We start from the raw sequence: 27914 nt of genomic DNA, 5'->3' as shown, positions 1-27914 counted from the left end.
GTCAAGCCAAGATTCTTCTCCTCTTGTGGAAAGGAGAAAGAGAGCAGTCTGTTAAAGAAGCTGTGCGAAAATGCCTGATAAAGGATAATGGTAAGATTATGAAGTGGGGCTGTACCGTCCAAAGGAAATTTAGCATTTAATTAGTAACTTCTTCACAAAAAATTAGAGACTAAGATTCATTTCTAAGCTCAGCAAGTCAAGCGCGAGTATGATCCAAATTCAAATAATAAGAATCGTTATATACATTTTTAGAAGATGTATTTTTCAATTTTTCTATTTAATTTTTTTCTATCAAACAGCATACAAGCTCAAATCTCATGTGCTTCCCTTTTAAGGCGAATTTGATTGCAGAATAGTGTGTCAGGATTAGGCTCATTGATTTTGTGATTCTCAGCACAGCAAGAAAATGTATACACCGGCTATCCGGCTATACCTGACAAAGCATAAAATTAATTAATTATGTTATTCTTGCTTCAAAAAGGGACATATGAACAATATGATATTTAATGTATCTTACTCCTTTGGCTAAATTAAATGTAAAATTCTAGGTGTATACTTACACGAATGTTTAATGCTATACTTTTGCCTTAATTTTCTTTGCTAAATAATATACCAAATAGAGATAGCTTGGTTTTTGCATATGCTATAAGCTTATAATGAGTAGTTTTAAAATTAATACATTTTACAGACTCAGAATTAGAGTGAAATAAACAATGTTCGTAAAACAATTCGTTAACCAATAATACTTTACGAAATAAACAACAAGATTCGTAATGAAAATGCCTTGAGAATGATATTCATTTCTGAAATACTATGCCTATCGAATATTAACTAGATCTACGTTGCGTGGGTAACGTTAGGTGTTGCGGTAGCGTCTGTTCGGCTTCGCCGAGCAAAGTATTAAAAGAGCAACACTTTAGTTTTGTTTCCTCGCTTCGATTAAACGCTGAAGTTGTTAATCTGTAAGGGTCTTAAAGTAAATTAGATAAAAAAAGTTTTTTTTTTAACTGAAAGTAAGGAGCGACATTAAAAGTTAAAACGAACAGAAATTACTCCGTATATGAAAGGGGCTGTTCCCTCCTCAACGCCCCGCTCTTTACGCTAAAGTTCGACTCTCTCTCTCAACTCTACTTTTCAAAAAATTGAACAACTTTAGCGTAAAGAGCGGGGCGTTGAGGAGGGAGCAACCCCTTTCATATACGGAGTAATTTCTGTTCGTTTTAACTTTTAATGTCGCTCCTTACTTTCAGTTAAAAAAACTTGTTTTTTTATTTAATTTCCGAACGTTTTTGAATTAATGCATTTTTTTATTTTGGCTCACCGCACATGAATAATTAAAACGAAATTTGCATATTATTTTTTTTTTGCTAAATGTCTTTCTCGTAGTTTTGAATGGTTGATTTTGACAAAAAAGAGGTGGGGGAGGAGGCCTAGTTACCCTCAAATTTTTGGTTACTTAAAAATGCAACTAGACATTTTTTATTTTTTGTACGAACGTTTTTGTTAGTAATACACATACGTACTATAGGAATTAACTTACGTAACGAACTTCTATATTTGTGTATTTTTATTACGTATATGAGGGGGTTGGCCCCATCGTCAATGCCTCGCTCTTTAAAGTAAAGCTTGAATTTTATCCCAGATCTTTAAGACTGACCCCTCAATCCCAAACACCGTAGAATAAATGGTTGTAATTACTAAAAATACTTTAGCGTAAAGAGCAAGGTATTGTGGAGGAGACGAACCTCCTTATATACGTAATTTTTTAAGTTCGTTTTAGGTTTTGCTACTCATTACTTCCAGATGATTTTTTTTATTTATTTATTTTCACATTGTTTTTTTTTTTGTAACTAATGCTAGAAAATCCTGCGCCACCTTCATGGGAATTCTCTTCCTTCATGATAAATTCCTCTTTGGTAAGATCCTCCCTCGTAACCCCTTGACCAACTCCCACCCCAAGGCGAAAAAGCCCCCCTGAAAACGTCTGTACACTTTATAATAACCATTACCATATGTAAACAATGGTCAAAGTTTGTAACTTGCGGCCCTTCCCCCGGGTACTTTGGGGGATATAGTATTCCCCAAAGACATAGTTATTAGGTTTTCGATTAAGCTGAACAGAATTGCTATCTCAAAATTTTGATCCGGTGACTTTGGGGAAAAATGTGCATGGGAGGGGGCCTAGGTGCCCTCCAATTTTTTCGGTCACTTAAAAAGGGCACTAGAACTTTTAATTTCCGTTAGGATGAGCCCTCTCGCAACGTTCTAGGACCACTGGGTCGATACGATCACCCCTGGGAAAAAAAAAACAAAGAAATAAACACGCATCCGTGATCAGTCTTCTGGCAAAAAATACAAAATTCCACATTTTTGTAGATAGAGGCTTGAAACTTCTACATTAGGGTTCTATTATACGCTGAATCTGATGGTGTGATTTTCGTTGAAATTCTATGACTTTTAGGGGGTTTATTTTCTAAAATATGATAAATTTTCTCAGGCTCGTATTTTTTGATAGGTAAAACTAAACTTGATTAACTTATATATTTAAAATCAGAATTAAAATGTGATTCTTTTGATGTAACTATTGGTGTCAAATATCCGTTTTTTAGAGTTTGGTTACTATTGAGCTGGGTCGCTCCTTTCTACAGTTCGTTACCGCGAACTGTTTGACAAGTCCCCTACATGTCTTACCACAAAAGTTGCGAATCCCTCATTGCCGAAGATGATTATGAGCTAACAGCCGACTGTTGCGTAAGACTCCCCTATATGTCTCACGATTGGTATCAGCCTAGTTTTGGTTTCAGTGTGTACCTTACTACTAAAGTTGTCAACCCCTTTAAATTTCCCAAGTGCGAATAACCGAATGATTAACTCAGCTGAAATCACGAATAGAAATGGGTAGAAACAATAGATGACAGCACTTTCGGACACATGGGAAATGGCACTTTTTTGTTTCTGTATATTTTTCTATTTTTCACTCAAAGGAGATATATTGGCTGTGGGACCGGGTAACTGTCGCATATATTTAACACTTACAGATTTTAGTCCATCTTCAATTTGAAACTGGTGCCTACCTACTTGCCTGCTAGAACGGAGCTTTCCACTTGAAAGCAGAAACAGTTTGATGATTAGAAAGCAAGAAAGAAAATTTAATCTGTTAGTGAAGAGTCCACAAACCTTTGTTAAAATGACAGTTCTTGAGTCAGGCTTACAACATTCTGGAAATCACAGGGCAACTATCCAATCACAACTATTGTGACTATCTTTAAGATTATTGAGCAACCAACAGCCAGCATTCCGGTGATATGCTGGCGAAAAAGGAAGCAATGTCATTCGAGTGAAACGTCATGAACTCTTAACCAAATGACGATAACGACGCACGCCCACATGCGGCAGTGCTAAATCAAGAAACAGTTCAAAACAGATCCAAATGTCCCCTACAGCCCTGACCTCACCCATCAGACTCTGGTTTGTTGACCTCGCTCATTAGAGCCTGACCCCTTAAAGAGGTCATACGGAGAAATATTTTTGATGTAATGAAAAAGATTAAAATCAGATGCAGAAGTGGCATCGAGATCTAACCAAAGAATTTCACACCAGAGGTTTGCACAAAGTACAACAAAGACAGGATAAGTGTCTAAATTTTTGGGGACTGTGTTGAAAAGTAGCTAAAGTTTTAAATTGATTAAATAAATTATTTTTGAGCTATAGCGATTCATAAAGTAACTTATTGAAAGCTCATCGTACATAGTACAAAGTATGCGGTATGGGACCTTATGATTGTGGGAATGAGATAATTTGGATAATTATGCTTTATTTCGAAAACCAAATCTTTTTCTTAAAGCATTCCTTGACAAAGGTTCAATTTTGACTTTAAGAGCTATAATTTAGGGATTAGTAAGCCCTCTTCACTTTTAGAGCACCTCCTGCCATTTTATTAAAAACGAACAAAAATTTTATAGAGAAACTCTTTTTCAGATAAAAGTAAATAGACGACATTATAACTCCAACTGAAAAGGAACTATTCTGTACATGACTTTTGATATTCACTTCCCCCTTCTTTACGGTAAAGTTTGACTTTGTGTCCAAAATCCTTGGGGATTGACTACTAAATCTCTAGGGTCGCTGAACCGGAATAAGAAGTATTTTAAAGGCAAGTTTTATTGTCTCTATTTTTCTAACTTGATGGTTTTTTTTATTATTTATTTATTCTGACGGCTGTCCTTGCTGAGTGGATTAGTGCGCTGGATTTAGGATCCTTTGTCAGAAAGGACGAAGGTTCGAATCCTAGCATTTCCAATTATTTGGTGACTCTGTAAGCTCAGCCAGAGTCGATTCAGCTCTAAATGGGTACCTGGAGAAATCTCAGGAAGGTTGTGCGAAAGAACAGGATGGTTTGCCCCCAACCCCCCATTGCACTTCCTGACTGAAGGTCCAAGAAACGGAGACCAGTAGTGCCAGCAGGGACCCTAAAGTCCAGAGCTGTATTCCTTACTTTTTTTTATTTAATCTATTCGAAAGATTCAGGCAATCGATTAACTATTCCGAAAGGATTTTATGAGTAGCCAATATAATGACTTCAGATAAATAGTCTTCCAATAGAAACCCATTTTCATTACCTATTATTACCTAATTATAATTCAAAATAACTGTTTCTTCGAAAGAATGATACAAATACATACATACATATATATATATATATATATATATATATATATATATATATATATATATATATATATATATATATATATATATATATATGATCATTCGCAATTCTTATCACAATACGTCATTTTATACGTAACGAAAGAAAAAAAATATAGCTTGTCATAATCTAATCTTTGTATTAATATTCAGAAGTTTTAAAAGCCTCAGATAAGCATTGTTCTTTTTTCTAAAAGGAATTATTAAATGTGGTTACGTTTCCGAAGTAGCAAAAAGGTAAAGGCTACTTTAATTTGCATTAGTATCTAAACTTTGTATAGTGCAAGACTTTTAATGTTCGTCTTTAACAATAAAGGACCTGTAAAATCTTTAGTAGGCCTTGGGGATATAATTAAGTCGTGGAACGTCATCTAATGGTCTAATACTCATTTTCTGAAAGTATAAAATAACATATAGAGCAGAATAGTTAAGAGAAAGGGTGTATTTAGCCCATACGTATCCCCAGAATTGTCCAGGCTACTTTTTTATATATTATCTTTATGATTTATCTTTATTGTATGGGCGGGACTGGAAGCATCTGAGCCCCAACACCCTGAAATTTAATTCCTGCCCATATGCGTGGTATGCAGTATCCCACGTCACCCTGACCTTAAGGATTCTTCTTGACAATCCTACAGTGCAGCAGAATAAGGCCCTTGTTACTGCTGAATCGACGTTCTAGTACCAATTAAGAACCAAATAATGAATATAAGGCATCCTGAAAAGTTGATGACAGCGAAAATTTCGATTGGCACTGAGTTGGGCTAAACAACCAGTTTAGCCCAATTCAGCTGAGTTGGCCTCATCACAAATATAAATACAAAATAAAATCCTGAAAAGGTAATAAGGTGAAAAAAGACTAAATATGTTACTAATGCATACTGGTCGGAAACATAGAAGTACAAGTCTGCTGTCTACAGGTCTTTTCCCTTTTTACCCGAGACAAGCCCAAGGGACTTTGAGAAAATTCTTGCATTAATATCTTCGGTTTGAATTTTGAACCCGCCTGTTACAAAAAACTTTCTAAAGTTTTGGCCAAATTTGCCCAATGACAGAGCTTCATTTGTATGAAGCTCTGTGGTAAGCCTGTTTCATGGCAATGATATCCCACGGCAAACTTCACAAGGTTTTAACAGACCTAAGCGACGTATTTCTGAACTTAATTCGAGCAAATGAAGGGGAAGTAATGTCTTTGCAAAAGTAGTACTTTTGTTCCAAAAGGTCATGTCTTTCGTATAATTCAACAGCCTATACAGTACGTATCGTAACTACAGTTCGATATGTTCTATTGCGCGATTCTGTAATAGTAGGTGCTGTATATTCTATTTGCTATAGTGCAGGTACTTCACATCTACACATTTACAGCTGGATTTTTCAGAGATTGTATCATCCAAAGGATCCACATTTCTTCTCTTTTGATTGCGATGAGTACCTTTAAAATCCATCTTTATTTAACGTTAAATGTAGAACAGAGAAACAAAGAAACCCCGACATTAAACATTTAACCATGGTGATGGAAATGTTTTTCTATTGTACTTTAAAGTGTATCCCATCAAAAGTAGTGCAACAGATTTGACCAGGTTTTGAAAGAGCATTAAATCGTCTTTAATCACATCATCTCGGTTTCCATGAAACTGAATGCTCGTTTAACTCAACCCCGTTCAACTTTACCCATTTAACTTAACCCTCATTCAAATCAACCCGCGTTTAATCTATACTTCATAAAACTCATATCATCTTATGCTCAAACCACGTTTGGCTGAACTTCCGCTTAACTCAAACCCTATTCAACTCAAGCCCATTCCACTCAGACTTCCCTGTAACTCATCCATTATTCAACTTATCTCCCACGCTGTTTAACCCTCATTTAGCTCATCCCCAAAGCAGCTTAAACCCCCTGAAATTCAGCCATCGTTTGATTCAATCCTATTGGATTCAATCCCCATGTAACTCAACCCCATTTAACTCCACCCCCTTTCAAATCAACCCCGTTCAGCTCAGTTATGCCCATATTAACAATGTAGCTAGAAAATGTAACTCAGACGGTGTTGTCGGAAGTAATAAAAGTTGCCTTGAATGAAATGGTCTTTATTCATTGGTTAATTTTGATGTGGCAGTTCTTACTTTAATGCTATTTTAATGTAATACTATTCCCTAAAAACAAAAATATCTAAAATACATCCGTGTGTTTTACACATTTGAGATTAGCAAAACTCCATCTCCCGGGCCCAAGCACACTAAAATTTCATGGTTCCTGCAATCTAGTGCACCCTCATATAAAATTTTAAGACTTTTGAAATTGATATCTCAAAATTCTGATCGAATGTCTTGGAATGAGGGTAGCAAAACAAGGTGATGGTAAAGGGTTGGGAGACTATTTTACCTCCAATCAATTATAAATCCTTAAAAGGGGACTCAAAGTTTCGATTTCCAATCAAATATGCCCCTCAGAAGTTTTTACGACCACCGTTCCATACGAAGTGGTCTGGGGAAAAGAAAAAATAATACACAGAAGCCACCTCACCGTGTAATAAGGCAGTGGTACTGTGCTGACTATAGTTCGAAAAACATTTTATCTTGATTTAGTTTTCGTCTCCCCCATATTGCTGATACAAGCGTGTAAGTAAGGAGCGAATCGGTTTAATAGTAGCCGAAACTCTAAAAAACGGAATTTTGATAACAATAGATAGGAATTTTGATAACAATAGATCAAAAGAACTCAATTTTTCTGATTTTAAATATATAAAGGTCATCAATTTTACCGATGCTCACCAAAGTTACGAGCCTAAGAAAATTGTCTGATTTTCGGAAAAAGGGAGACTCCCCCTCCAAATTCAAGCAATCTTAAAGAAAATCGCAACCATTATATTTAGCATATCAGCGAACCCTGCAAGCGTAATCATGCTTCTAGAAGAGAATACGAAATTTAACATTTTCAATGATAGGGGCGTGAAATTTTTACTCCAGAGTTTTCAGGCACGCTGCCCTTAACAATGTAATTTCATCATCTACCTTTTTGATGTCGTTTCTTGCTTTTGACGGATAGTATTAAATTTAATGAACTTTAAATTATGTGGAATCATGAAAGAAATGTATTCCTTTGGTCTTTTTGTTGGTATAATTTTTTCTCGTAGAGTTTCTGTTGCTTTTGGCACAGATCACCAGTAACTCTTTTATTTGCAGAAAACAGGGAAGATTGTTGGAACTCTAATACTACATATGAATAAGTCTTGTCTCAATACGGAATAATACGCTCTTCTTTCTGTTGATGTTTATTTGATATAAAAAGAGCCATTTGCTTAGTGTCCGACATTTCTCAAAAGTTTATTTAAAAACGTAAAATTCTATATGTACAATATTTGTGAAATATTGCTTTAATAGTCTTAATAGGTATTTTCTTCATGAATTATAAATTGAATCTAATGAGTGCTTTTCCATAGCCTTCGGCTCTTTCCCCTGGGAATATTAGCATTAAGGGCATTCATTCCTGTCCATTTTAATAAAAATTTGAACCTTCAGTTTTGCATCATTTTGCCACAATCAGACTCTGGGTCAAAATGGCAAAGAAATGCTAGCTACCCTTAAGACACTCTCAGCTCCCAAAAAGCATATTAGATTCGAATGGAGTAGCCCTTGTGATTGTAATTTAGGAGGATAAGGCAAGAAACGGTGATGGGGCAATGAATTGTTCCAGTACTACAGTTACTGTCAATTATTCAGTTTCACATTTGCCCATATGCTGATTTTTCCCCTAACATCTATCGATAAACACTTGGTGTCAGGAGTATGTTTTTGCATAACTTATTCGTTTGCAGAAAAAAAAGCCAATTGAAATTTTAAGTTCAAAAATATAAAAAGTCATTGATTACTTTTTTACCTGTTTCTCATTAGCAGCTACTTGAAACTTTGTATACAGCCTATGCTATGGCCTTTGGGAGGTTGGGGATAAAATGCTATTAATCTGAAAGTGTCTCTAAAAATCAACTAAATAAATATTTACTGATGCAGTTTATTTACTAGAATTTCACTGAATCCCTGATCATTGCACTGTACGAAAACACACAATGCTGCGTTCGGACCCACGAAGGCAATACAATGTATTTCAGTATCATGTCTGGTGTCAAACAGGGATTTGTCCTCTCCCCCCTGCTTTTTTTCATTGTTGTCGATTAAGTGCTCCGAGATTGTACACGATTTGGGATCCAAATATGTGATAATAAACGACTAGCACATCTTGATTTCGGCGATGACATCACCATGGTTGAGGCAAATAAGGACAGGCTCCAGGAGATTCTCGATGTCATACGGGGGAAAGCAAGTCTTTTGGGACTGAATATTAGTTTGGACAAGACGAAAAGCATGGCAATGAGCGACTCACCACTTGGAGTGAATTGCGGAGACAATTCAGTAGAGCAGGTTGTGGAACTCAGATACCTCGGAAATAAAGTCGAATGAACTGGATCAAGCGAAAAGGATTAATCGACTAAAGCAAGTTTTGCGATCGAAAAAGTATTCCGTGAAACTCAAATTGAGGCTGTCCTCTCTTCCCTCATCTATAGCTGTGAATGCTGGAAACTGAACCAACAGCAAGAAAAGAGGATTCTCGCTTTCGAGAACAACTGCCTTCGCAGGATACTGAACATTAACTGGAGGGAACACATAACTAGCCAGACAGTTCGCTCTATCATGCATCAGCCCCGGTAACATATGTCATACACCAACGAAGATGGCGCTACTTGGGACACGTCTCCGTCTGGTGGAAGATAGACTCCTCAGAACGGTACTCGGGTGGCAACCAGAGGGAACCCAAAGAAGAGGAAAGCCAAAAATGTACTTTGTCGTACGTACTAGGGGGAACTGAAGTTTGTCAATTTGACAGTCAAGCCCCAATGGGAAGAGGTCTGGGCAGCAGATATCTGAAATAAGTTGAAACCTGACAAAACCTAATACAACTTTAGCTTTTTCCCGAGAAGGGCTAAAAATGAAATCAATGGGCTTTGAAACAGTTAAAGTGAAACAATTACTGTGAAAATGTGAAAATCATATTGGAAATATAGTATAATACACACCTAGTTTATTTTTCCAAAAAAATCACACCTAATTCGAGAGTGGGACACGAATTGTTTGGACTTGAGGACAGCCTCAACTTTTTTCTAGTTTAATTGCTCTTTTTTACTTTTTAGGTGAAGGAGAGAAACAAAGAACTGCAATTACTTGCCTGGGAACTGAAAGCTGTAAGTCCTTAAGTTCGATCAAGTTTATTTTCCTCATACTTGTAGATTTTTGAAATATCTATAGGTACGAATTTTGTCAAGTTTTCTTGTTTTGCTTATGTAAGAAAGTTGAAAAGTAAATGGTTTAGTTACTATTCCTAAATAAGCGTTTCTTCAGCAAGAAGTTGAATGATTTACAATACGGCTTGTCCCCGATAAGCAAACCTAATTATAGATTAGGACTTGACAATGTGTAGTTAAAAAGTTGAAAGCATAAACTACAGGTATTACCTCATACCCAAAACCAGGACTGCCATTTTACTTACAGCGAAATTCACTCTCTTACAAAAAGTAGGCCTACTGCTAGAGAAAAAAAAAGCTAGACTTCAGAAATTGTTCGAGTTTGTTGTGCTAAACTGATAAAGAAGCGCTAAGCAAGGCAAATCAATCACTACGATTATTCTTGTTAAACCATTAGAGGATGTAAATAAAAATTTTAGAGAAGAGCCGTGTTGTTTCAGGACGAGGAAAGGATGTGACCAAATTTTCACTCTTAGATTAATGACTGCTCAAGCATCTCAATTATTAAGTTTCTTTAGTCGTCAGTTTTACATATTTTGAACAGGCATTTGAATCAACGAATAGACGAACTTTAGTGAAGGATCCATTATAGTATGGGGGCCTGGTGTTTCCCACTGAAAAACCCCACCGACAAATTCCCTGCCCTGGAATATTCCGCCCAGGAAAAATCTCCCCGAAAGAGTATCCAAAGCAAAATAATTATCCCCAGCAAAACGTCCCCTCCCGTCAAATTTCTCTGTGTACATTCCCCTCGGGAAATCCCCCCCCCCCCTGTGAAAAATTCTCACAGCGGAAAAATAAGAAATCGAGCAGATACAAAAAGGTACGACAAATGCCAATATCGAATAAAATAAGAAATATTGGAAAATATAGGCAGAACATGTGGCTTAGAATATCCCATGGTATTTTATATTTACATTTTTATTTATCTCAATTCCTTTTTCGTGTTTTGGGGAGTTGAATTACCATAGCAAGGTATCATAAAGGTTATAGAAAACAATTTAAAAATAGGAAATTAGCCGCAACTGTTGAAGGGTTTCCTTGTCATGGACGTGTACAGAAATAACAGGCATGGACTAAGAAGTACCAGTAATTACTTCCCTTGGACTTGGTCTGGTGCCGACCTGAGGTGTCACTAACCAAGATGTTTTTGAGGGGGCAGTGGATATTGATGGCTGGGTGTTTTTACCAGCTTACTTGGACAAAACTGTTATTTGAATTACTTCGTTTCTCTTTGCTTTTACCTACGAAAGTGATCTCCTTTCCCTGATTTTACGTCATACATTTCCCGTTACCCTGATAAAAAATATACGAGCCAGTATTTTACCGACTCAAATTTTATCCAACTGCCTGAAAACATTGCTTTTAAAGTTTTGAATTAAATGCATGTCATGATTACCCACAAAAAAGCTCTGTTTTGTTTTTCACAAAAAAAGCTGGACGTCACAAGCCATTAAAGCTCAATTTATTTCTTCTTTTAGTATATCTCCCTAAATAAAAGTATCTCTCCATTTTAATAGATAGATAGTAATATAGCGAAGAAGATTTTCATACAAACTCATTATAATAATGGTTAAATCATGCTAATAAAGTTAAAGGAAAATTTACTTTTCACTTCTCAGACTGTGTATTATCGATACTTCAAATAAATATCACATCTGTATTATAATTTCAAATATACGAGTGCTTTCATAATTGAAAAGGAGGATAATGGTGATCCTCAGTTCTGTATGCATCTTTTTAATATAGTATCTAAAAATAATGCAGTCCCTAAATTAATTTATATTTGCAAATAAATTTCCAAGAAATTATTTTGCAATCGTTTTCATCTTTATGTCCGTTTTCATCTGCGAGATGAAAATAGAAAATGTTTAAAACCTATTAAGATTCAACTATATGATTGCGAAATATAAAGAACTACTTCCATAATTGTCAAAAACATTTTTAAGATGCGTTAATTTTGAACTTCAGTTGCCAAAGGATGATCCCAGATCATGGCCATGGTTTCACGGAAGCTTACCACGGCCCGTAGCAGAAGAACTGCTAAAAAATGACGGAGACTTCTTAGTGAGAGTAACAGGTACATCTTCAGTAGATCCGCATTTTGTCGTGAGCTGTCGATGGAAAAGTCAGAATCTCCATTACATTGTGAGGAAGGTAAGCATAATGTTCTTTCAATTGGTTTATTTTTCAATTTTTTGAATAGTTTCTTAGACGATGCTCTATTTTCATTTACAGTAAAAATAAATATAAGAAAATGGGAGAATAAGAGACATCTTGCTTTATCCCGCCACGTGGTATAATAATTGAATTACTTAATTGGACTATACTTAGATGCTCAAATATTAGGAAAAAATTACTATTACAAAAATCATTTTTTGTCATGTGCAGCGTGCTGTAGTGATTGTCATCCAGTGGACAGAAAAGAAACGAACAGGACAAAAGCAGATATTTTAGCCAGGACTTCCGCTACGCTGTCTTCAGTCCTAAAACTGCATTTTTGAAAGTAAACTCCAACACAGCAGAAGAAACACTGAATCAAACAAACAATGGCCAAGCCAGAATAAATGAAAGACTATTTAAAAATTAGATTGGGGAAGAACTCTCTGCTTAGTGCCCAACATAGCTTGCCTACTGACTTGATTTTTTCTTCAGTTCGTTTTTTAAAGAGAAATTATGTTTCTTTAAAAACTTTTCAAGTTTTTCACTTGTCCTTGTCCTACCTTTTTTAATTTTCTCTATACATTATATTCTCAATAAGTTTAATGGGGTAACCATTACAGAATAGGACATCTTTAACATAATTTAATTCATAGGCTACATGACAATGTAAATAGATACTTAGAACTCGATCGACTAAAGGGATTACAACCCCCTCTTTTTACAGTTTGACAAGAAATTTACATAACGATCGTTGTGGGTGGATTTCCCTTAGATAGAAAATTCAGTATTAGAATCTGAGAAAGGGAGCTTCCCTAAATCTTCCAGCTTTAATATAAATTGGAGATTTGAGTCAAAAGCGTTCAAATGCACCAAAAAAAATTGCTTAGAGAATCATGCCCATGTTCCCAAACAGACAAGACAACGTCAACAAAACAGAAACGAAAAATTATTTCAAGGGAAAGCTGCAGATGCGCAGATGTCGTTACGATTCAAATAGTTTGTTTAGTTTTAATATTATGATCCAAGTAACGTCTCATCTAAAGAAGATCTTATCTAAACACCATGAGTCGCGACGAAACAGATAGAACTTCAAATATTTTAAAAAGGGTATAATAGCCAATTTTTATGGAACATCAATAAAAAAAAAGGTTTAAGCAACATTCTGGAACCTCTATACTCTAATCCCTTCCTGTGTACATGTGTCTCTACTTTTTTTTAAATGATATGCCAAAGGTTTTATTATAGATAAATAAAGGTATATTTATTAAAATAAAAGTGTAGACATATTTCCTGGAAAGGGAATGAAGCTGGACAAGTCAAACATGGATATTCAATGACATTTGCTAGATGTCCACAGGCCAAGCTACCTTCTTGTACTTTACTCGTTTCAGGACTCAAGCATCTCAGCTTTCCCTGGCGTCCAGTGGCTTCGTCATTGTAGTAAGCCAAGAGGCTCGGTCGTTCGTGAGTGGTTCAATCAATTTGAGCCAGGACCTTTCCCATCTTCGGCCATACTTCTTGAAGCCACCGACTGGGTCTAGGTCAGCCTAGATGCAGGTGATTTACGTTTTCTTCTGCCCCCCATGTCGCTTTTTCCATCCCGGAATTGGTGTACATCTGAGGGATTTATTGACGGAGGTCTGGTGTGGGCGGCAAATTGTATGGCCGAACCGTTGGAGTCCTCTTTGTTTAATTAAAGTGGTCAAATCAAACCGCTAATGGTAGATTTTACGAAGTTCGTCATTGCTGACTCGATCATGGAGTTTAATGCCAATGGTTCTCCTTAGACATGAATGGTCAAATTCGTTGAGGGCTTGAATGTCGGATGTGAGCCCACGTCTCACAGCCGTATAGTAAGTTAGACCGAACAAGGGCCTGATATATCCTTGTTCTTGTCTTCAAATGAACATTTTTCTGGTTCCATAGAGAATTTAGCTGGGTGAAGACTCCAGTCGCTGAAGCAATTTTCGACTGAATTTCTGATGTACATCCTCCTATTGGCTCTATCAAAGATTGGGTCTATTAAGTATTTGAGTTCATCAATCTCGTCTATTGGTGACTGTCCTAGTAAAATTGGGGGGGGGGCGTCTTGAGCTGATATACCAGACACCATGACTTTTGTCTTCGAGGAGCTTATCTTCGGGCCGAACAGAAAGGATTCTTCAGCTACCTTCGATAGCATGGATTGGGCTTCTGAACGAGATCCAGCTAATATGAACATATCGTCGGCGAGATCCAGATAGGTGATCACAAAGTTGGGTCTTACTTCAACGCCTGAGAAGATCACCATTGCTCTGGTCATAATCCAGTCGATTACGAAATTCAATAAGACGGGAGACAATATACATCCCTGTCGGACACCAAACTCAATTTGGAATATCGAAGAGAGCTCCCCATGATCTGAATTTGGGCTCGAGTTTGTAGTTTGCTTGGATAAGTCTAACTATCTTGCTTGGTACTCCATCCTCTGTCACGGCCTTCCAGATTCCATCCCTTAGAACAGAATCAAAAGCTGTAATAAAATCTATGAACCGACACTGTCGGTTCCTGGTGTTTTGCCCTGTGTTCAAGGGTTTGTCTTAAGATGAATAGTTGGTCGATTGTTCCCATGCCTGGGGGAAATTCTGCTTGATTGGGCCTTGTCTTTACGTGGTGCTGAATACGAAAACGACTTTGTAGGATTATGGCAAATATTTTGGCAGCAGTGCAGATGAGAGAGATCTGGCCAAATTAAATTACTAAAAAAGGAAAGTAAACGAACATAAGAAAAACAATTTAAATACATAAATTGTACATAATTTGCATAATTTGCAAATACATAATTTGAATACAGGGCAACCTAGAACAGTCAACTCATCAAATTTATGTTTGGGATAAAAGAAACTTCTCTGCCCCTTAGTGAAAGCAGGAAGATTAGAAATATCTTCTACATAATTAGGACATGAGGACCCTTCTCATGAGTTGTATAATCTACATTTTGTTAAATTATTACCATGACCGTCTCTTTTATAAAGAAGAAGATTTTCAAAACGAGCGTTTGTCAGCTGATTGAACCATTTTTAGGTGGAATTTGCAATTTGGTATCGATTTTTGTGAATCTAAGAGCAAATAGTATAGCCTAATTGATATCATGCAGCCTAATTGAAATTTAGGTGATAAATTATTTTTAGAACAAAAAAAATTAAGATCCAAAGTTTCTTATGAATTTCATTGAGTCATTTGCAGTCATGGGCCTCTGTACTTGCCTCAGCAACCTCGACAATTGGGCAGTCCCTGGTTTCGGACATCTATTTTGTAAAAAATATGATAAAAAAAAAGATAGAATAAAATAAAAACTAAAATTTACTATTATTTGGGAGTAAAATCATATTAGTCATTTTTTCTACATTTAAACATAAGAAATGATACCGTAACAACCTTGCATATTTGAATAGCTGTGTTCTTCCACATTCCTTATATCATAAACACGTTATTCTTCATTTATTAATAAAAGTATCGAAAAAAGTAAAAAAGAGGTTTGTAACACTTTGACAGTTTTGATTAACTAAACACTGGATCACAATAGTGGAACATTCAGTCGCTTTCACTGTCATGAAAATTGTTTGCAACAGAATTTGCTGGTAAATTTAGCCCCTCTCTTTCAGACTTGAATTCAGGTGGCCGTGCCTGTTCCTAAGCCCCCCCCCCTAAACAAAAGTCCTGGACACGGCTCTGAGGGTTACGTATTGATTTCTACCTCCACCGTCTCTCCCCTAGAGCTAATTCTGTATTTTTCTGAAGATTCTTTCAGAACAACTGCTGAAACACAAGGGGAGTTAAACTAGAATAAGAATTTTTTTAGACACTGTAGTCAGTAACAAACCATTCGCTAGAAATTGAAAAGCAGGCTAAATCTTAAAAAAAGGCACTGGAACTTTTGATTTCCGATTGACTGAGCCCCCTCTAAAGCTTATTCGACCATCCCTTCCACATGAAGTGCCTCTAAAAAAAAAAGAAATATGAACACAAATTAATACATTGAACCTTTATGGGCCTTCACTATAGGTAATGCAGTACCATTGCGCCTGACTTAAGCAGAAGAGTAGGAATTTCAATTTCCCTTCTAATGAAAATCCGGAATTATTCAAGGGGATATAAGGGGAATTTTCCGCAGGGGAGGCGGGAATATTTTGTGAGAGAAATTTTCCACGAGGAAGGGGAAAATTTTGTGGGGGTATTTTCTAGGGGGGGGGGTAAACGCCGGCTACCGGGGAAAAGACGGCATGAATACAAGATTTCTCTGAGATGTGAAATTCAAAATAAGGATGATGATATTGATTCTGCTTTGGCCCCTAACATTGTTGAAAATCCACATTATGTAGTTTTTTTTGATAAGGTTACTTTAATGTGAAGCAAATGGCTTCCTTACATTCTTTAAGGAATGCAATTGAAATAAAAAAAAATCAATAAATAGATACCTTGCTTTAAGTAGAGATACTGGAGAAGTTCCTATAAACCCAATTTACAATAAATTAAAATTAAAGGGGATCAAATAATATTTTTCTTTAGTTTAAATTAAGATCATCTGACTACACTTTTAATGAAAATTAGGTCAATAGACAAGCTAATTAAATCACTAAACAGAGAATCCTTGCCCAATCTAATTGGTGAATAGTCTTTTATTTATTCCGGCTTGGTTTTTTGGTTTGTTTGGTTCAGAGTTCATTTGCTCAGTTAAGAGTTAATCAAAAAGTTTATTTTTCCTTCTTTCTTTTTAGCACTAATTACAGCTGGGCGAAAGTCCCTGACGATATATCTGCCTTTATCTTTTTCACTTCTTTTTTTTCCGCTGGCTGGCTGACATTACCCTCATTTTTTCTCGGTTATTTAATTTTATTATTATTTTTTCTTGTTTGTCATATGTTGATCCTGCTTATAGCAGTCTTTTTAGCAATTCACACAACTAATGTAATTTTATTTCAGCTAATATTTCACCATTTTAAAATTATAATTACCTTCACTATTATACACTTTATGGTTCTGATTACAAGAGACCTCAGTAAGGCAGATGGCCTTTAAAACTGGGGGAACACAGCTACACACAAAACAAAATCATATTCAATCCTTTTTCTGCCAGCCTCTTCACGCTTTTTTGCTCTGAAAATCGCAAGGCGTCGTAAAATATGTCTATAATATATGTAGGAACCCGGTAAAATACGGAAAATTTGGGGAAAATAGGTAATACGTAAATTACGTAAAATACATAAACTACGTAAACTAGGTAAAATACCAATTTTACGGGGGTCCTTGAAATTACGCTAAAATACGTATAAAGTACCCAATATTACCGTGACCAATTTTACCAGTTATAACACTAATAAGTTGTAATAAAGATATCTACAATTCTAGAGTAATTTGTCATGTATATATTAAGGAGAAATCAATTAAAATTTTGAAGATTCTAGAATATGTTCTTATTAAACTTGTGTATTTTCAGCAATATCTTTCTCGTATGTTACCTCAAATACAGAAGACACTAAATGTTCTTAAATGGCGTGTTGTCGTAAAATCTCTTTTATTCAGGTACTGTTTTATCCTGGCACCATTAACGAAGTTACAAAATACTGTTTAGAGGAAGAATGTTTTGACACAGTATCGGACTTAATCACTGCTTATAAAACTGCATCAAAACCTCTATCTGCGATCAGTCAAGCAGTTATAGCAAGGCCTATTGGCAGAGCTACAGCATTGACAAGGGCAGCTGAAAAAAATCGTAAAAAGAAGAAAAAGAAACATGCGACAACAATTGCCAAAAATAATCACTCAGATTATTCAGAACTCTTAGATCTCCCAGAAGAAGATTCACAAGGTAAGACCACATTTAAATTGCATAAGAAGTTCTTTAACTTATTCTGCCATTTACAGGAAAGACCCTACATTCCTTATTCCAAATTATTTATTCCTTACAAATTCCTCCATTCCAAATTTCTTACAGAAAATACTGAAGAATCAATAGAGAAAGATTTGGTTAAATAATAACTTTGTGAAATTCCGTCATCTTTTTTCCTGCTTCTTCCCCGTAAAATAAGTTGTATGAATCCATGCTCCCTCCTACAAACAAAATCGTCTACACTTTCCTGGTAGCAGTACTAGCTAAAAATCCGAAATCTAGCTCAGCCTTTAGGATTCAGACTAAAGTTGGACCTTTGGTACCCAGGTCGGATTTTAACCTTGAGTAGCAACATACCAGGTTTTTTTTACCCAGAAGCTTCTAGCGTTGATATAGCAGCACCCTGGGAAGCCAGCAAGTGAAATAGATGGTGTTATAATTTTTGCCTCTACATAAGATAAGTCAATGATGGGTACTTTTTGGTAAAAATAAATTTTAATTTTTATAACTTTATATTTTTTATTTCTGAGGGGAGGGCAGGGGGAGTAATGCACAAACACAATTTTCTCCCTGTTCTCTTTGATCTCTACTTTTGAATTCTGTTTTCCTAACTTAATACCTTTGACAATTAATGACCCAACTCTTGCCCTGTACGCGTACTGGTACTATCGTCCCATCTATATACCTCAATTGATTTTTGGGAGCACTGAAATTAGTAATTGGCAACTCTGTTTTATACATAGTTAAATTTCAATTTAATTGATTTAGTTAAATTAAATTTAAGTAACTTTATTTTACTTTTAGTTTATTTAAATTTCATTTTTTTAAATTATAATTTAAAAAAAAAACTTTGGACACCAAAGTTTCTTGGGTACCAAATCTTGTGAGCTGCTGACCAGCCTTTATATCTAAAGAAGCCCGCCCTTGGTACTGAAACACTAAATACTGCTTTACTACGTTATTTTGGTTTTTGTATCTCACACATACTAAAACTGTATCATCATAGAATGTTCATGAAAAACAGCTAAAAATATTGAAAGTCGAACAAAAGAATATTGAGCCAAAATAATCATATTTTATTTAATTATCTCGGTTTCGTAAAATTTTTAGCGCTCATCCAGTACTTACGTTTTGCATTAGCTGATTGTATTTGAGGTTTGGGAAAATATTATATGGCAGCAGTGCTACCAACTGATTAAATATTGGCAGCGTTGCGAGTAAACCATTTTTTGTCTGGTAAGAGAAGTTTATTGCTAATTCTGATTGATTTCCTCTTTTCTATCCATTAGAAATAGGAAATATATTTTCTCGCCAGTATATTTAGCTTGCCAAGAAATTTTCTGTGGAAAACAGTAAACTCTGAAAAAGAATGTCTTCTTGCTCTAGGAAGCTGCATTGATTCAAAAGATTGTTTAGGGGATTTAATCTTAATTTTTTTAAACTGTTAGCCAAATTGGCAAATTCATCTCTGTTTAAGATACCATTTGAGTCAGAAATACCGTTCACCGGTGCTGAGTGTGAGTAACCACCGGTTACCAACAACAAAATGTAGAAGCTACGCTACTAAGAAAACACTAGCACTTTAAAGGAGGTAAAATCTATCATTTTTTTATGCTTCATAATCGGGTTTGGTGGTAAGTCCAGTGTATTTATTAGTTTTAAACATTTTAGCACAACTCGTTTTCTGTCGTTTTTTTTAGAAGATTCTGAAGTTAGTGACAGTGACAGTGAGATACTATCCGAAAGCTTAGAGGATTTGGTGAACAATCTTGTGGGAACAGATAAAGATAGTCTAAGAACCAGCAGTCAATCTGGTGAAGCCGACTTGAGTACATCACTAGAAGACAAGGATAGTCTTATAGCGCCAGGAATCCAATATGAAAGCAATGCTAATGTGTCTACACCGCAAGAGGAAAACCCTAGAATTGATGATTTGCCACCAAAAAGCCGAGTGGTACATAAGTCAGGATCTGCCCGAGATTTAAATATTCATTCAGAAAATATGAACCTATCTTATGACGAGAATCCAACCGTAAATAAAGTAAGATATTTCGCTAATTTTAGAATACTTTTATCGAAAATAGTTCGGTTTTATATATTCAATAATTTGTTAACTCTTATAAACATAACAACAATAGTAACAAAACTGATTTTCTCTCGTGTTTTAAAACACATTGCGACACAGACATTTAGTTGAATAGAGTATTACCACCCTGAAGGCTCTCTTGAAAATGAATCCTTTGCTGCTGGCTAAGTGCCATTCGGATTCAAAATCGGTCATAGGCTCTTTCTAATTACAATGCCCAGTTTTGAAATTTGATCGAATGCTTATGAATAATTTCCAATTTTTAATTCTTTTGGAGGACAGGGGGTGAGGTGTGGTTTCGGAATAGGGTATTTCTAAAAAGCTTTATCTTTGGGGCAGGGTTGCCACCACGGTTAGTTCCTAAAGTGCTACAATATCCCACATTTGTGTGCTACAGAGCAATATTTGGTGCTAGAGTCGAAAATTGACCGTAATAGTACTAACATAGTTCAAAAATGTCACTTTCGTGCTACAGGTGGCGACCCTGAAGCACGTGCTACAATGCTACACGTAATGAAATTGTTCTGAAATAACACAGTCTTGCTACAATTGGTTCCCTGCTGTAGTGTCCCCGTTCCTGACCTAGTTTCTCCTTGCGTACTTGATTTGATAATTAATAAGTCCACTGATAGCAAGGAGACTTGATTGTAGTTTGACCTCTCAATAGGTTTGTAACAGCTCTGAAATTAAATTTTCTTGAATTTTGCGTTTGTTTCACTTTAAATATTTTGTTTCTCTTATTCTATGTTGTTGGAGGAGTAAAATTGAAAATTCGTTGAGGTGATTCAGTAAATCTCCAATTACCTCTAGAAATTATACATTTTTTGCAGCTATGAAATTGACTTTTCCTAAGCTTGTACTTCTTTAACTATATCTAATAAGGAAATTGAGAATTGGAGACCGATTTTGATCCTTCCATTGTTTCTGAAATTATTAGAAAAAAGTTGTTCACAAACGTCTATATATTTTCCTACAGGCTAACGGTTTGCTGAGTGAGACCCAATTCGGATTCCACAAAGGGCACTTGACGACAAAAGCTCAGCGACAACTTATGGAATCAATTAACAGTGGTATAGACAGAGGTGAAACACCACTATCTGTATTTATAGATATTCGCAAAGCATTAGATACAGTTGATTTTCAAACAATACTAAGGTGTCGTTAGGTGTCCGTGGAAAGTGCTTAAAGTAGTTTGAAAGTTATTTTGAAAGGGAAATCCCTCAAAGTAGTGTTGAATGATTTGCTCTCAGCAGCATTTCCAGTGACATGTGGAGTACCACAAGGGTCAGTGTTAAGTCCGCTGCTCTACCTCATCTATGTTGATCTCATGCGTCTTTATTTGAAATTAAATAAAAAAAAAAAGTTTTTTTAACTGAAAGTAAGGAGCGAGATCAGATCTTAAAACAAACAAAAATTACTCCGTATATGAAAGGGACTGTTCCCTCCTCAACGCCCCGCTCTTTACGCAAAAGCTTGACTCTTTCTCTCAACTCTACTTTTTAAAACAGTAAAATAATTTAGCGTAAAGAGCGGGACGTTGAGTAGGGAACAGCCCCTTTCATATACGGAGTAATTTCTGTTCGTTTTAGTTTTGTTCTCGCTCCTTACTTTCAGTTAAAAAAAAATTTTTTATTTAATTTCTGAACGTTTTCGAAATAATGCACGTTCTGATTTTGGCTCACCACACATGAATAATTAAAACAAAATTTGCATATTTATTTTTTTGGCTAAATGGCTTTCTCATAGTTTTGATCCAACGATTTTGAGAAAAAAGGAGCGGGGAAGGAGGCCCAGCTGCCCTCCAATTTTTTGGCTACTTATAAAGGCAACTAGAACTTTTAGTTTTTTGCGAGCGTTTTCATTAGTAAAGAATATACGTAACTTACGTAACCAACTTCTATATTCGTATGTTTTTATTGCGTATATGAGGGGGTTCATCCCTCGTCGATACCTCGCTCTTTAAACTAAAGCTTAAATTTTGTCCCAATTCCTTAAGAATGACCCCTGAATCACAAATGCCGTAGAATAAATAGTTGAAATTAATAAAATTACTTTAACGTAAAGAGCAAGATATTAGGAGGAGGTGAATCCCTCATATGCGTAATAATTTATGTTCGCTTTAAGTTTTAAGGGTTCTCCTTACTTTCAGTTAAAAAAATTTCATATTTAGTTTTTCATTGCTCTTTGAAAAAATCCAAAAAAATCCTTTGCCCCCACCATGGAAATTTTTTTCCCCCGTGACCAATTCCTCCATGGAAAGTTCCCCCCACATAGCCCCGTTCCCTGATTCCCTCCCTCCGGCCAAAAACAATCCCCCTGAAAGCGTCTGTACACTTCCCAGTAATCATTACTATGTGTAAACACTGGTCAAAGTTTGTAACTTACAGCCCCTCCCACTGGGACTGTGAGGGAGTAAGGCGTCCCCAAAAACATATTTTTTAGGTTTTTCGACTATGTTGAATAAAATGGCTATCTCAGAATTCTGATCCGGTGACTTTGAGAAAAAATGAGCTTGGGAGGGGGCCTAGATGTCCTGCAATTGTTTTGGTCATTTAAAAAGGGCACTAGAACTTTTAACTTCCGTTAGAATGAGTCCTCATACGACACTCTAGGACCACTGGATCGATATGAGCGACTCACCACTTGGAGTGAAGTACGGAGACAATTCAGTAGAGCAGGTTGTGGACCTCAGATACCTTGGAAATACAGTCGAATGAACTGGATCAAGCGAAAAGGAGTTGCAGTCTGGGATTGGACAAGCCAGTGAAGCTTTTAATCGACTAAAGCCAGTTTCACGATCGAAAAAGTATTCCCTGAAACTGAAATTGAGGCTGTTCTCTCCTCCCTCATCTATAGCTGTGAATGCTGGAAACTGAACCAACAGCAAGAAAAGAGGATTCTCGCTTTCGAGAACAACTGTCTTCGCAGGATACTGAACTTTAATTGGAGGGAACACATAACTAGCCAGACAGTTCGCTCTATCATGCATCAGCCCCTGGTAACAGATATATTCATACAGGTTATACTTTTTTTGGGGTTTATTTATAATAGTGTTAATTAAATAGTTGAGGTTTAAGTAAATAGTCGAGATAGTAGGTAATAAGTTACGTGGACTTTCGCACGACCACAAATTCTCATAGGTTTTCTCCAGCGCGAAAGTGTTGTTCTATTTATTTATTTGTTTGTGAATTTGCAATAATAAACTTACATAAACTTGAGCACGGTGCTTGTACATACGCTGTAATTATTTTATTGTAATTATGTATATTTTTATACATTATAAGAATAATGCTATATATTTAATAGTGTTAACATTATCAGAGTATGAATCTTACTGGAATCATATATTTTGTTTATACAGGCATAAATAATGTCGTAGATCATTTATTCATCAAGCAAAACTTGGTTTATATAAGATATTATTTACTAGGAGGAAAAATATCCGCACAAGAAATGGATTGAGCTACCGTGAATTTTGTTGTCTTGTGGCCCTTAACACACTATAAAAAATATTCAGAACGACCAATTTAGTTTTAATGGATAATAGAACTAAAAAAGTTATACATATTGAATTACATTCAGTATTGATCATTCTTGATATTACTTGTATTAATATAAATGATATGCAGTTATTTAAATATTTTTGGAAAGAACGTAAGTATTCTTAAACGCATAGCAATTAAGTATTTTTAGATATTAGTAGTTTTGTCCGTGAAAATAACAATCTCAAGCAGAATTAATATTTTATCTTCCACATTTTAGAGCAGTCCAAACGAGGTCTTCCTTCTGCAAGTGCTTACATGATGTGACGTTCTGTTTGTTATTGGCTTCTGTTTCTTCCACTTCCATGATTTTTATAGCTGGTTATTTATTTTTCAGGAAAACGAATTAATTGAAAACGTTTTAACTGAAGCTGAATTCGACTCCATGTTACTTGAAGATGTCTTCCAGTACATTGAGAACCTTAATCCTCGTTTTATTGCTCTTAACCTAACTTTGGTTGACTTCGGTGAGTTTGGATTACTTGAAGAGAGTAAAGAATCTCCTGTATTTGATGGTTTCGAATTGATCCTTCTGCCACAAGGCGGGAAGTATCGACGACATTTAATGTCTAGGTAACTATGAAATTAGCATAAGAATTTAGAAAAACAGGCCTTTATGATGCAAGTGAAAGCAATTCTAAACATTATAAAAGGAAGCTCCACCGGACAACACCAGCACTGTTTCGACGAGGGCTAGTGGTAATGACTCTCTGCCTTTCAGAACGTCACAGTTTATTGAACATCTGCCAAAAATGCTTAAACTATGTAAAATATCAATTAGAACTGGGCAGTATTAAAAAAGCCACACACCCTCAGTTCCCCCAAGATAGTTTCGAGTGTTATCTCCCAGCAAGGAAATAAACCAAAATGGTGTGTAACAGAACGGCAAACTCTATTGTTAGGTTAAAATGCTAAGGGCATCAAAGTGAAAAATCCCTCCCCCTCCCAATCCAGCTTAGTTCTGTTCATACACGAAAATCGCGATTTTCGACAATCTTTCCTTTGGTTGTTACAAAATTATTAAGATTTTTCTTGTTCCGTAAATTCTATTCTTTGTTACCACACTAAATCTTGAAAAGAATCGAGCAGAAACTTTTCTTATTTACAAACAAGCCCTTCCAAATTGTTGAAACACCCAATTTATCATCATCTGACTGTTCATCAATGCAATAATCAATAGGAAGTTGAAACTGTTATGTTGAATAGGGCTATTGAACAAATTTAAGCTAGTGAAAACGTGTAAAAAATAAGTAATTCATGTGATGTTTTTTGAATCACAAGAAATTAAAAATTCCGTAGTATATCAATAGTCAACTAAAAGGATAAATATAACAGAATAACATAGGTAATTGTTCTTTCAAAAAAGATTTAAGTAAGTTGATTAACTAATGATTTGAAATGTTTAACTTTGAATAATTTTGATGATATCCATCTAAACACATAGTTAAATTTATGGGAGTGGCTGTTGTTTACTATAGCAATCATTGCATTTTTTTTCAATCATTTTCTACTGATTTGTATTGTTTTGTATGGGGCTAACGACGCTTCTTGACTACAAAAGTCTTTGTAGTCAAGGACTTATTAGGACTACAAAAATCGGACTACAATGAACTACAAAAATCCTAGTTCGACGAGGTAAAAGAGGGGCAAAGCAGAACGGGAAGAGGAAACTATATGTACGCCAGAGAATAAGGATAACATTAATTATTTATGATTTTAACACAACTGATTTTATTTTTAATAAATTTTAATTTTAGTATTAATATTTTCCAGTAGCTTTGTATAATATTAAATATTTTAATTTTGATTATTTTAAATTGAATTTACTTTTTTTTAACTATAGGTGACTTTTCGTAACTCATATGATAAGAAGTTTCAGATATAGAACTGTCGGCTCTGCAGCGTGTTGCCACAGCTGGGTCCAAGCTCTGGGCTCAGTATTACCAAGTAGAGATCAAACCCACTGTGAAACCACAGAACTTCGGCCGATTTTTCATACACGTTTCTTATTTTCAAACTTGGCACCTGCTAAGTTGCACCTACATAACTGCATATGAAGGTGTTTTTATTTGAAATTTTGTTCCTAGGTTCTCCTAATTTTGAAATTTGTATATGGCTTTGAAAGTTCTTACTTAACCAAATTGAATAATTATATTCCCTTTTTGGCATTCTTGTCACAATAAACACACTCTTATTTTACTCTTTTAGGTTCCAGCTTCTTAGCTCCTTTGTTGCTAGCACGATCAGCTTATGTTCAACCGATGAAGATAAGTTTGTATTTCTAAGGACATGGATTCTGGTGGCTATGGATCTAAAAACATACATTGGAAACATATTTTCATTTCATGCTGTTCTCCAAGGCTTATGTTCATTAAAACCTGTAAGTTTTTTTCGTACTTTTCTTCCTTGATTTTCTTTAATTTTAGTTTCTAAGGAAATCCCGCAGACTCAAGAATCTTATTATTTGTAGACTTTGGCATAATTTAGCTATAAAAGTAAAATACTTTTTCTTCTAGTCCATCAAAATGTAGGATAACGAGGAGGGGAACATTTGTTTTCAGAATCTAGTGGGGGAATTATGTTGATTTGTCAAACTCTAAAAGAAAATGCAAAATAGGTATTATTTTTTTGATAATACCAAATTAATAGATTTTTCAAAATATAGGGAAGAGGGGGCAATTGTGCCCCCCCCCCCTTGGCTTGATACGCCTGTTTGTGGTAAAGACTGTTCAATTGGCTCTCTCTCACTAGTCTATGCCCACTGAATTGACATTATCATCCGTTGGGAAAAAAGAGACACTTCAGTGCAATACGTACAGAATGGGGTTTTTCTTGCCCCTCCAGTTAAATTTAAAGCTTTAGAAGAGGGTTCTTTACAATGGATATTCTAACGGTGAATTTTGATTATAACAGAACATCATTCATAGGGTACCAAAATTACCTCTTGCGATTACAAACACTATTCAGTTGAATTTAATTTAAGTTTGATATTCCAAAAATGGCGTTGACACTTGTCATTTAAAACCTTTTAATTACAAATTTGTTAAATTTTGGCTACTATTGTCTGTTCTTTACTCTTTGCTAGATTGCAACTGCAACCATGGTGACATCCTTTGGTTATTGATTTAATCCTTTTTAGCAGTGCTACGAAATTCAGTGTGACAAAATGAATTTTGTGTTCGATTCTTTTTCTTATCTATATGAGAATAAATTTAAGAATACTTTTTGTGAAGGATTTAAGGTCTAATGCTCACAATAAATTGTTAAGAATGCGTAAAATTACATAGAAGAGAAGTTAAGAAATTATACTAATCGCCTAATTTCATAGACCTGGTTAACCCTTTAACGGTTATTCTAATTAGAACTAATAATTAACTTCAAAAGCTGCTTATTTTTTTGAATATTTGACCAAGTTTTATCATGTCTATATTAAAAGATATTTTTATTTCTAATGTAAAACAACCCTAACATAATTCATATTTTCTTTCAGAACGTCAACTTTAAGAGCATGTGGGAAATGCTGCGAAGACGTGAAACTAATTTAGCCCTCAACTTTGAAACATTACTTATTCCAATATTTAAACGCCTAGAACAAGGAAATGAACCTATCCCACCAAACGCATCTATACCAGATGTTACTCAGATAGTGTCAATAATAGCGCTGGAAGAGACATCTAGTGATAGTTCCAAAAATTTAACCGCTATTTATGAACAAGTTTATGAAGCTAGGTCATGGCAACTGAAAATAGGAATATTTCGACAAAATGTGAATGCGATTATTGGTAGCTTTAAGCCTGACTATAAAGTAGCAAGGTTTTTTGAAACTGAAACTCTTTTACTGTTTTTGAAGCATGTTTATTACCTTGAGAAGAAACAGTGTGAGGCTGATAGTTCTACAAAAACATCAGGAACAGAGCGTGAAACGGAACTTTAATTATTTCTATAAAATAAATCCACTTAGTAACTTATACTGAGGAATAGCTAGTACTGCCACGGTGTTTTCATAATTTAATTCATAATTTAATTGGTGCGCTAGATTTAGGATCCTTTGCCCGAGAGGCCGATGGTTTGAATCCTAGCGTACCCAATTATTCGGTTTTTGGACCTGTTCTTAGTGACCTTTTAAGTGACAGCCCTGAAACAAAGCGCCCGAAGACTGTTGATGGTGAAACATTTGTGACTGATATTTTTGAGAAATTAAGTCTGTTGAATAAATAACGTGAAGAATCAAATAAAATTCTTTTTGGATTCAA

General features: G+C 35.4%; 1 protein-coding gene across 3 annotated transcripts; it reads left to right on the top strand.

The window, feature by feature from the left end:
• LOC136037212 (SH2 domain-containing protein 3A-like) lies at positions 1 to 27914 on the top strand. Of its 3 annotated transcripts, none has more exons than XM_065719802.1 (8): positions 1 to 90; positions 9891 to 9941; positions 11973 to 12158; positions 17727 to 18012; positions 19734 to 20074; positions 23999 to 24234; positions 25870 to 26041; positions 27152 to 27914. In XM_065719802.1, the coding sequence occupies exons 1-8, from the start codon at positions 88 to 90 to the stop codon at positions 27593 to 27595; spliced, it is 1719 nt and encodes a 572-aa protein (XP_065575874.1). In that variant the 5' UTR covers positions 1 to 87; the 3' UTR covers positions 27596 to 27914. The 3 variants fall into 3 exon arrangements, with proteins under 3 accessions (XP_065575874.1, XP_065575872.1, XP_065575871.1); XM_065719800.1 differs by lacking the exon at positions 1 to 90 and adding an exon at positions 4836 to 4944 and having other exon boundaries at positions 19737 to 20074; XM_065719799.1 differs by lacking the exon at positions 1 to 90 and adding an exon at positions 4836 to 4944.

Source organism: Artemia franciscana, chromosome 16 (assembly GCF_032884065.1).
Source record: "Artemia franciscana chromosome 16, ASM3288406v1, whole genome shotgun sequence".
NCBI classification, from domain to species: Eukaryota; Metazoa; Arthropoda; class Branchiopoda; order Anostraca; family Artemiidae; genus Artemia; species Artemia franciscana.
This window is presented reverse-complemented; position numbering and strand designations above follow the sequence as displayed.

What these genes read in the sequence shown, in the direction of transcription:
- LOC136037212 (XM_065719799.1), top strand. Translation starts at nt 4,915, where the DNA reads ATGTGGTTACGTTTCCGAAGTAGCAAAAAG. An exon ending in CGACGACATTTAATGTCTAG is followed by an intron (nt 24,235 to 25,869) that starts GTAACTATGAAA and finishes TTACTCTTTTAG; the next exon opens with GTTCCAGCTTCTTAGCTCCT. An exon ending in GCTTATGTTCATTAAAACCT is followed by an intron (nt 26,042 to 27,151) that starts GTAAGTTTTTTT and finishes ATTTTCTTTCAG; the next exon opens with AACGTCAACTTTAAGAGCAT.